General features: G+C 36.2%; 1 protein-coding gene across 5 annotated transcripts in view; it reads left to right on the top strand.

Moving 5' to 3' along the window:
• The window catches only part of ccser1 (coiled-coil serine-rich protein 1), a 119,675-nt gene that overhangs the window by 61,898 nt on the left and 45,890 nt on the right, over nucleotides 1-11,887 (top strand). For all 5 annotated transcript variants that reach the window (XM_014002729.1, XM_014002728.1, XM_014002730.1 and 2 more), the window contains exon 10: nucleotides 6,200-6,280. In XM_014002729.1, the coding sequence (XP_013858183.1) occupies nucleotides 6,200-6,280 (81 nt within the window). The remainder of the gene's footprint in view (nucleotides 1-6,199; nucleotides 6,281-11,887) is intronic.

Below are 11,887 nucleotides of genomic sequence, written 5' to 3'. Positions count from 1 at the left end.
TTTATGTATAATGTGTGCATAAAACACAAGAAGTAATTTACATGCAAACACTGCCTCTTCAGTCTGCATGAGTGGTGAGAATAACGTTTCGTGGTATTTCAGGGATTTTCAGAAAGCTGAGAGATATTTTAGTTTTAAATGCTTGGTTGTTTTTTTATTTCTTATTTGGATGAAATGATATTTGTTATATTKATACTGAATATCTGTATCATACTCATGAAATATGACGCTTTAAATACAAAGTATATTGTCTAACACTGCTTTGTTTTAATATTGAAAACTTGATTTTTGAAGCAGCTGCAGAAATGATCCATACAGCAAAATCTATCATCATTTGTCATCCACATGTCTATAATTTGTCACCTGCTCTATCAAAGTAATGGAATGCAGACATTATGCCAGGCCTTAGCAGAATAATGTGTCAGTGTTAAAGCAGTGAGCGATGCCAGTACAACCCACTGACTTGAGTCTCATARGACATCTGTTTGTTTGATCACTTTTTGGCACTTGCTTTCATTTATTTTTCACTCACATCTCCAATCATCTCACTCTATCTTCCTGTCTGCAGCACCTATTTTCATCTTTTGTCTTTTTAATTCGGCTGTGCAGCTAATGTGGATTTAATACAGACTTGAACAAATTTGCTAACAGGATGACATATAACTTACATTATTGACACCAATTTCTCTTTGCACTGAACACCCTCATATCCTCATATTGCTTTCAGGGTTAGTATCAGTATACACAGTGTGAAAACTATTCTGCCTTATAGAAAGATTGCTTTTAGACCTGTACATTTTTTTTGCAAATGGCATCTCAGTAAAAAAAAAAAAAAAAAAAAAAAAAAAAGAATTTGGTTTTCCATCTGGTTTGAAATGCTCATTTACCTTTTCTATTTCTTAAAGGGATCCACGATTAGTTGTAACATTAGACTTTATTTGATAAACGTATATTTAAACTGTAAAAAAAAGACGTAAAATACTGTAGGCTGTTCAGTTTTTATAATTTTTAAACTAAAAGTTTAAAAGTATATTACACGAATGGGGCTATTTTATTTACATGTAATGCATTCTGGGTAAATGATGACGAGGATAGGTCATCGGTGCGAGGCTGCTAGTGAGCTATATCCGCACTGAAGGTTAATCTTGGACAATATTTGATGATTGACTCTTTTAAATGAAACCAGAGAGCGTTGACAGAGAGGAGAAGGTAGAAATGACTCCGCCTGTAACTGAAAATATGGATGGAGGACCTCAGTTTAGCTTGTTAGTTTGTTGCGCTAGCGTTGAGCTAACACATATAAGGCATTATAGTGTTGGCGCTAGCGTGAAGGCTAACAGGCTAAGCTGAGGTTCTTTTTCCATGAAGCAGCTTTGTTGTCCTCTATCCACAATTTTAGTTGTAGACTGAATTGTTTCTACCTTCTCCTCTCTGTCAACGCTCTCTGGTTTCATTTTAAAGAGTCAATCGTCGGATATCATCCAAGATTAACCTTCAGGGTGGATATAGCTCGCTGACACTGATGACCTATCCACGTCATCATTTACCCACAATGCTTTGTGTGTAAATAAAATGGCTCCATCCGTGTCAAAATATATTTTTTAAAATTTTCAAAAACTAAACAGCCTACAGTATTTTTACAGTCTTTATTTTACAGTTAAAATATATATTTATCAAATAAAGTCTAATGTTACAACTAATCAGGGATCCTTTTAATGCCTATAAAGGTTAAATAAACCTGAATGAGTTTAACTATCTAGAAAAATGATTGTTGCCTACAAAGTTACAAGTAAATGCATATTACCCTAAATTGGTTAAGTGTGAGTCCCCTACAGCAGTGGTTACCGCATCCTGGCCCTCAAGTACCCCTATCTAGCATGTTTTACTTGTTTTCCTGCTCTTCAGCAGGTCTTCAGAAGATTGTTAATCACTCCTACATTCAAACCAGGTGTGTCAAATCAGGGAAACATCTAAACATGCAGGGAATGAGTCCTTGAGGACTAGGGTTGATTATCACTGCTTTAACACGTTATCTGATTTATTATTTACAAATAAATGGCAAAAAATCAATGGCTTCCAGAGGCAATATTAAAAGACATAAAACTGAGTCAATATTATATTTTGAAAATGTCTCATCAAGCTCAGAGAAGCTCTTGAGGTGTTGGTCAACATTTAAATCTGTGATTTTTAGATGTTTCCCTGATTTGACACACCTGGTTTGAATGAAAGAATGATTAACAATCTTCGCAAGACCTGCAGGGAAATAAGTAAAACATGCTGGATAGGGGTACTTGAGGACCCAGGATTGGGAACCACTGCCCTACAGCTAATGTGTATGAGTCCCCTACAGCTAATATAAAATATAATCACATATTAATTTTTTTTTCAGGAAAGATTATCTGAAGTCTTAAACATGAGTAAAATTAAATTTAACTGGTGGTTTCAAATCATGTATGTCATCGACTGGGAATATTTTCTTTCAGTGTGTAACCATGTTTCCAACAAGTACGTGTTTGTTAAAGAATTCAGTTCAAATCAGTTTACGTATTTATATAGCACCAGTCCATATTGATAACAACTCGTTTTGGGATTTCTGGGATTTAAAAAAAGATGAGGAATTTCATTAATAACAAAGGACGGAGCATTTTTGTTCCCTCCCGTTGTTCAAAATTAAAGCTAAAATGATTTTATTTAATTATTTTTTCAAGCTGCCATGTTATATTTTTATAATTAACATCTGTGCACAAGGAACGTGGCACTATCCTCACTAAGCAAGTTCAGCTTGCTTATTGCAACTTGCTAACAGGCTGTCATATTGTCAATCACAGTGTAACGTGACACATCTCTTTAAGCCTCAATTAAGAAATTAAAACTAAATATGTGGAAGAAATGTACATTTGAACATACAACTAAAAGATAAGAACTACAGGAATAAAAAAGTATATTTTTGAAGAAAAAATGTTAAAGTGTAATTTCAACTTTCAGTCAGGAAAGTGTCATTCAAGAGTGAGTAGCTTGTTTAGTAGGTAGATATTGTATTCTGTGGCTTCAACATCCAGCTTCAGTTCTGTCTTTGGTTATAATACATCTCAGTGTGTAACTATAAAACATAAAGATATTTTTGTTAAATTAGGGTTGTCATAAAAGCTTGTCCAAGTTTGAAGTTTTAGCTTGAACCACAGATAAATAAGTCATCTCAGAGGAGAGGAAAGAGGCATGGTGAAAAGGAAAGCAGCTTTGGGACTGTCTAGATGAGCAGGTAAAGAAGTAACACCTTAGGGAGCTGGAGTAGTGGCAGGTATGGCAGGCAAACCAGGGGATTCTCTGGAGGTTTGGTGCACCGCTGGGATGGATACAGGCTGTAGGATCTGAGTAGCAAAAGGACTGCACACTCATGACCAGACAGACTATGAGCAGACTCCAAACATGTTTACTGAATCCGTTACAGTAACTCGGTGTATAATTGTAGATTCATGGACATGTACTTACAGAACATCTGTTAACTCATGCTCAAGTTGTGTAATCCCATAACATGAGAGCAGAATTTGATCACATGGAATGTGTACAGATTGGTAAGTCATCTGCAGATGCTAAGACATTAGTGACATCAGCTGACTGCTAATCTCGAAGTGGCAGAAGTTCCTTGTGGACAGGAACAGGTGGGACTTATTCTGAACCTTGAACTTGTGACACAAGCCTAGGTCTTGATGTGTCTCAATGAAATGTGTGCTGTGTCCATCCCAAAAAAAATTACGTATATATATATATATATATATATATAGAAAACCTAACGTTTGAAAGAAAAAATAAGAACGTGTGACTCAAAAGTTCTATAACAGACATACAACATCTGAAAGGAACATCCTTGAAAAAAATGAAGGAAAAAAACCTGACACAGGACTGGAGAGATTAATCTCGCCCTTGAGTTGAGCCATGTCAAGTTTTTAGCTAGTACCTGTTCAGGAAAAATGTTTTTTGTTAAAAAAAGTTTTATATCAGTCTGTGTTTTAGTTGGCCTTTTTGTTTCTAAACAAATGCTGTGCTCCTGGTTGTTCTAAGGGCTGTAACAAACAGGAGACTAATTCCTCTGGAAAGGGTCATGTACAAATACTTGGCTGGAAACAAGATAGAAAAAAAATAGCCAATGTTCAGAGTAAACCTTTGAAAGACCTTCTGAAAGCTGTGATCAATATTACTCATGACCATTGTAAAATAAAATAAAAAAAATCTGGCTCCTTGACAGCAAAARATAAGGGAATAAGTGGTGGCTTAAGAGTTTTGCACAGCACTGTATTTATGTGTATTAATAAATAATGGGTAGTTTCTTTTCTGCAGCCAAAGCTTAACCTTATTTTTTATCTTTACCATATGCCCTTGGCACATGGGGCACTGGCATTMCTTCAAATTTATGAAGCTGCACAGTTATGTGAGTGTTGTGCACTTGAACTTTGGTGAGGGTGTGTATTGTCTGCGTGTGGGAGTTTTAGAGGAAAATTGTCCAGCCAAAGCGAAGTTAAAGTGCAGCATTTGAAGGAAAGGGCAGCTCATAGCCATTGCTCTCCTTATTCTGCTCCATGTCTGTAAAGCTGCCAGTGGAAAGCCATTAATTATCTTATAGAGGGACTTGCTAACTGGCTGGCCATCACAAGCTTTCACTTTTTATGAGTTTTCCTCCATCTTGGATGGTACTCAAAGTGCAACATTCAGCTCAAGAAAGCCTCTTTTGCGTTTCTCTTAGTCAGCTATGATTAATGAAAACAGCTTTTTAACTCAATCTGACCTCGCTTGTACTGAATTTGAAGAGGACCATGTATGTGGATTTAGAGTTTTACCATAAATGCTTCTCATTCTCCTTACCATAAACCTTGTTTTAATTTGGGTAATTAATTGTAATTGAGGTTAATCAATTTCTCCATATGTCATACCCACTGCAACTTTCAACCCATTCTGTTCCCCAACCCACAAGCAGTTTCGGGAGAAAATGTCAGAATGATTAGTGACAACGTCGTAAAATGCTCCCAAAGGAAATGGTGCAGGGTGCCTCTCAGGGCTTGTAAGCTACGTTTTAAAAACAATCACGTAGAGGTAAGAGAAGAGTTGGCTGGTTCTTGGTCGAGGCAAAATTGCTGTGTTTTGAAGGAAAAAAAGCCAGTGCTTTTCTGATTACACCTCTTTCTGCAAATCTATCGACGGAAACCTAAAAGATTATCTTCTAGAGCAGTGGTTCCCAAACCTTTTTTCATCTGACCCACAAAATATCCATGGCAAAAACTTGTGACCCCAAATATTACTGGTCTGAGTACACAAACTTTGRTAATAACCCTAAAAACACAGGCTTWTTGACAATCTAAACAGCTTGTACACAAATATAAATATTAATTTTTTACTTATTTTGTGTTTTTGTAATAATTATAGGGAAAATATTACATCAGCAATTATTTTATTACCCGTTAAATTGATTTCTGGAGATTATCCAAGGTGCTTCATGACCCATAATTGGGTCCCAAGCCCAACTTTGGGAACCAAAGTGCACTGGTTCCCAAACTTTTCAGCTTTTGACCCACAAAATAAGAGTAGCAGAGACCTGTTCCCCCAACTGTTTCTGGATGATAAACATTTGTATCAGGTCAACTAAACATGGCCATAGTAACAATATTTTTATACTACATTTATCCATTTTAAATACACTAACCTCACTCCTTTGTAATAACTAAGGCAAAAATGTAATTGATTCAGAAAATCTTGTCAGGACCCCACCTTGATGTTTCGGGACCCCACTTTGGGTCCCGACCCCAACTTTGGGAAACACTGTTCTAGAGAGACCTTTCTAGTTCTTTGGCCAGTTCTACCTTTAASTTTCTGAGTGGAAAATTCTGTAAAACGTTTAGTAAGTTTCTTTACCAATGAATCTTTGGCTGTTTGTTTATTTGAAGGGGATTTGAATTCTAACCCCCCCCCCCCCAACCACCACCACACTATATTTAGTTTTCCAGACCAAATGGTTGAAGCAGAGGAGTTTCATTTTATTTTCCTTTTAACAGTTAGCAAAGTGTAAAGTGAAGGAGCCATCTGCAACAAGTGTTGAGTGGAGGCGAGTCATAGCTCTGCTGGGAGAGTGGTGGCTCTCATTTATTAGTATTTAATGTATTTTGYTGAGATGTGGACAGGGTTTATGAATGTGTGTTTGTTTTGTATGCAGGAGAGTGCCAAAGCTGCCCTGAAGATGAAAGACTGCCAAATGACGGATCGCACAACACAGACAGAACACACGGGGTCAGAGGTAAGATGCCCTCAGACAACACAGTCGCCCTGTCAGACTGAAACGCACAATCGCACTTCATTCTTAAATACCTGACTCAGTATATACAGTACACCACAAAAATATGTATAAAATTTAAGCAGTTTTCATTAAAAAAAGTCTTCCATTTGTTTCTTTGAAGGGTAATTGAATTCTGACCCATTTCTCCCACTATATTTCCAAGAGTACCTTCAGTTTCACTTTGTTTAAAAAAGTTGTTCTACATTTTATAGTCCACTATCAGCTCCTCCCTTTCTTCCTTCAAAGACCTAGAGCGCTCACGAGTGCTGTTTCCTTCCTGCCTGCCTAATGCCCTCGGATGACATGGCCTCTTTGGTTTTTCGAAAGGCTGACAGTATTGGAACGTASCAGACTTAATGGATGACTGTCTAAAAATGGCTGCCTGTAACGGAAACAGGAGCAGTGTTTTGGGGTTTGTCTCTTTTTCTCCCTTTTTTTATTTCTTTTAAAACACCTTTTTCATTTCCTTCTCTGCTCTAAAGCTTCCTTTATACTTTTAATCCGGTTGTGTATAAAGTTGGCAAGAAACACAGATAAGAAATAAAAGATTGTGTGAAGGAGTACCCACACAACGCTMTGACTTACCCACACAGATGCACAAACACACAAAAGATGAAGTTTGAGTTAGCTGATACAATGTCAAGACCAAAACGAATGCTCTACATGGATGTACCAGAATCAGTTAGCAGCAATGTTTTTCAACCTCCACATGTTCTATAAAACTACAGTGAAGAAAAAAGAACAACTGGAAATTATTTAAACACTTATATCTTTCTACAGTCTCATTGAGTGAGGAATATAGATCTACAGTTAAGAAATCAGTTTTCATGAATTAAGGCAAAAGGCAGTCAAGTTCTCCMTGTGGTCAAGTCAAAATGAGGCATATTTGATTAAATGTGCAGAGAAATGTTCTGTAGTAGAAGTACATATAGTCACTTGATTTAACTCTGAAAACTTTTTTTTTTTTACATTTTTTATATAATTGACATAAATAATAAAAACAGAGCCAAACTGTGTGGCTCCACATTTGTTCAGATTGTTTATTATCAAGTGTTACAGTTTTCCATAWGTCTCTGATTTTGAGACTAACAAGCTCTAATCTATATTTTTAAATCCCATTTAATTCAAAATATAAACCCATTGTGCACAACTTTCTCTTGCTTGATGCAAAAACTTCTTTGATTAATTCAAGTTCTGTGAAAGATGTCAATTTTCTGCAGCAACTTTTTATTTTATAACGCCATTTGGTTCTCGCACAAGCCAGTTTTCAAATAATTAAAAAAACTTCAGAAACAATGCTCGGCTATTTAATTATCAAAACCCTGTCATCATTTTTGTAAAATAAAATTATCTTTTCCTTTTGTATTTTTTTTCTTGGAAAAATGCCACACTGAAAGGATGGATTATAAACAAATGGTTTAAAATGCATTTAATGATCTTTTTCATTAGAATTCTAACAGTTTCATTACAAATAATTGAAAAGACATTGAAGCAAAAAGCTAGTCATGATAGTTATTTGATAAGCCTGAATGCTGTGCTGAATATTGACATATTTATGACTAATTTATCATGTGAAGTTTTTATTTTAATTTTTCAAAACCCCAGTGATGACTAAATAAGATTCGATAAAGACATCAAATCACAGAGCAGCACAGAGGAAACTGTGTATATATCTGTGCTATTACACACTACAAAATATTTTTTCAAACAAATTAACAGGTGAAATGGTAAACATTGGAGGAAAGCAAACAAAAAATAAAATCAGACAATTTTAACATACATAATATTTAGAAACCTAGACTTTTCGGTTTAAAGTACATGTATTGCACATGGTTTCCTAATGCATAATATGTGGGCTCTGGACGGCAAGCTAGAGAGTGAATCTTGACTCCAAAATTGCAGTGCAGTGCATGATTGCTTGCGATACTCCCCCTGCTTCTTCTGTGATTCACAATATGCCACCAAAGCAGGTGCAAACAAGGGAGCTTCTTACTGTACATAAAAAAATCACTCTTTGTTCGGGCATAAGAGGGGTATTGTGGTAACCTAATGGTAAGTACATTGGTATTGTAATCCTAAAACTGCAGGTACAGGGTTGAGTCAGGAAGGGCATCGGGCGTAAAAATTGTATTATCTTATGCAAGTTCGCTGGCTGTAGCAACCCCAGCAGAAGGGAGCAGCTGAAAGAAAAATAACATTTATACAAAAGAATAAAAGTTACAGCTCTGCACCCTATAATAGTATCACACCTGTTATTATTTGTCCTACCTGTATGCCTCAATATTTTATTTCTTCACCCCTTTTTTGCATTTGTACTCACCATAATGTGCACACCTTCTCTCTGGATTAGTTTCTGTGTGCCAGCAATAACTAATGRATTTCTTATGTAGCCTGAAAGAAACACAGGACATTGTAGTAAGCCTATTGGTACTTTGAGGCTAAAATTAGCAATGGTGTGGTCGTCTGTGTGGACTAATTAGTGTGAAAATTTATATGCATGTCCATGTGTTTGTCACTGTCTGGKTCTTTTTGTGAGGCAGCCATTAGTCTTGGCTTCGGACAGTAAAATCAATAAAATGTGGTTGTGTCAAACCAACTTCTGTTAAATGAGTTACATTTATGCCACAAACAGTATAACTCCCTTATTAAGTTTTATACATTTTATGTGTTTCTTTGTGTTAGTTATATGCAGCAGTTTACATATTTGTATGGTCATGCTGTTAACTCATCATAAATTAAGGGTATCTGCTTTGCCTGCCTGCATGTTTCTTTCTCTTCTTGGAATGAGAACCCAGAAAAAGAATTAGTTGTCTTTTTCGACCCTGAGTTCATTATTTATTTATTTATTTATTTTTTGACATTCTGATTAATTAGAATAATGCCATTAAAACTAATTTCGGACAATTACCTTGATTTGCCTCACCGGGACCACTACAAAGTAAATAATATGCTCTGCCTTTATTCTACCAATTGAGTTCATATTAAAAAAAATCAAACTCAAAAGATTCAATCAATTAGATCCCCTCTCTGTGGTGAAGTGGTTTGATTAAGTGCCAAGTGTCTCATTTGCTCTGCAGGTGGAAAACCGTAATGCGAGCGTACCAGATATACGTTATAGGTCTGTTAAAAGTAGTTATTCTAGTAGTCATAAATCTTCTGAATTTGCTCATCATTGTGTTGAAGATATGTCGGATGGATTGGTATAGGCAGAGGACCACATTAACCTGTTCGTTTTAATTCAATACATTCAGGTTTAAGAAGTCTTGCCTATATTTATGTGTATGGCTTTACTGRGTATTATAAGACCATCACTGAGCTACAGAGCCCTCCATATGTGGGACCCTCTAAAAGACGGGCTCTTAATTAGAGGAGCAGCTGGCTGCCCGCTAGCAGGCTATCAGCGCAGGTGACTTAACTCAGCAGTAGCTTCCAGCATGTGCGGCCTGATTTTAGCCTCCACCCTGTGTGTGTACATGTGTGCGTGAAAGGAGAGAGATAAAGACTCAGTGTGTGTTTGTGAGTTTGTGGAAAGACATTGGGGCATGGAGCAATCCTATATAGGTTAGCTACCCCAGTGCTYCATCAAGGACAGCCATTTACCAACAAAAAGTGTGTCTACAAGTGGGGCAGCTATTTCTACCACTTCCACCACTTCTCAGGGTCAAACAGCTCCCCTCATTCTTTCTCCATCCAACACAGTCTCCTTTTTCTCTGAAATGRCCTCTTACTTTTGCTCACTTTCCTCACCTGCTTTTGTTTGATAATCCTAACGAGTGCAAAGTTAGCCTCTCTCCTCCTCTCTTCTTCCTCTCCTCTCTTCTTCCAGGTTTTCATGGCTTTAGGAATTTATCAGGAATTCTTCTTCCCTGATTTTCCCAAATTGGACTCTGTGTCCTTGGCACAGCTTCTGCCAAACTCTGCCACACACAGTTTTAACCTTAGGCCAACTTTTGACAAAGTTACATTTTTGTTTATTTATAGTTTACAGGACTGCTTTATGACTGGCAAAGTTTTTTGGAATCTCAGAAGAGTAAGAGGTTCTTAAACTGATGGAATGTGCTGCTCTTTCTCAACTAAAAACCCAGGTTGTTCTTTCAAATAAACGTTTTCTTACATTTTCAGCCCAATTAAATAGAAACSTTTTAGTTCATTGTGAAGGCTTTCTACAGTTGACTGTTAAAAGCCATCACAAACAATTTGCCTTTCTGCATGTTTTTTTGTCACTTCAGTAGAAAACGAAACCAAATATTAGTTTATTTAGTTTATTTATTTCTTCATCATCCGTGACTTTTTTTAAGTGAAGAGAAAATAGAGACAGAGAGGAAAGTAATTAGAAAGATTGAAATAGCGATTAGAAGGATATTAAATATACACCAACAAAACACAGGACCACACACCCAACATCTGTCCGCTCACCTGAAAAATAAATGGATAAATACATGGAGGGCATATATAAAAATATACACATACCCATACATATATAAAAATATACACATACCCATACATATATAAAAATATACACATACCCATACATATATAAAGATATACATACATACATGCCTACATTCATAAATATTGTCAGTATATACACACAGACATAAATACACACTCAGTGACCGTCACAAACAATTTGCCTTTCTGCATGTTTGTATGTTCCTGTACTCTCCATTAGTCCTGAAATATTAATYTGATTGATTTACATGGATTATCTGAAAACGTGGATTAGAAAAAAGAACAATACAATTTGGTGTACCAGCTGTCAGTGCTTTCTTTAAGCTGAATATTTAAAACATTATTGCCTTTCTTGATAAGCAGTTGGCTCACAGAAAATGTTTATAAAAGCAATAGTGTAGCAGTGTAACAAGATCAAATATTTTATCTTGAAAAGTTAATAAATATAGTATATGATAAATGCATTGTTACAATGGAAGATAATTTTGTAATGTAACCTATGATGTAACTAAGGAGGATGACGTGCAAAGAATGCCACCAATGAAGATTACACAACTAAAAGTTTGAACCAAACCTTTTTTTTATATTTTTGCGCGTTAAGGTTTCTTTTTGAGACTGTGCCAAAGCAGAATTGGCAAGTAAGCTGAAAGGGAAACTGAGGGAGTATAAAAAGAGGGGGTTAGAGAGAAAAGGCGAGAAGCTATTTTATGTCCCTTAGAGCCTCTTAAGAGTTGAAGGTAGAGTGGTTGTTTGATTTTTTTGATTTTTTTTTATAGATGGGATTGAATTGATTGAGACTGCTTTCTTTCAGCAAGCTTATTTCATGGGCATTCTTAAACGGAACGTTTTATGTGTGGAATCAAAAGCTCTTGGTGGTGAGCTCAGTCTTGTTACCCCTTTCACTTTTTTCCTTTCTTCTGTGCTCTTCTTTTATTGTTTTCTATACTCAGTGGATTTGTGCAACTTTTTTCCTCACCGTTTCTTTTCCCCTTTTCCCCCTTGCTTGTAGCCACCCATTTTTCCATCCCTGGAGTGGAGGGATGTTTGTGAGTCATTCATTGGGCCTCATGCAAGAACATGTTCGTATTCTTCTCCTAAATTTCTCTTACTTTTGTT

Source organism: Austrofundulus limnaeus, unplaced genomic scaffold (genome assembly GCF_001266775.1).
Source record: "Austrofundulus limnaeus strain Quisiro unplaced genomic scaffold, Austrofundulus_limnaeus-1.0 Scaffold14, whole genome shotgun sequence".
Taxonomy (NCBI): domain Eukaryota; kingdom Metazoa; phylum Chordata; class Actinopteri; order Cyprinodontiformes; family Rivulidae; genus Austrofundulus; species Austrofundulus limnaeus.
The sequence above is the reverse complement of the archived record's forward strand: the minus strand, read 5'-3'. Positions and strand labels throughout refer to the sequence as shown.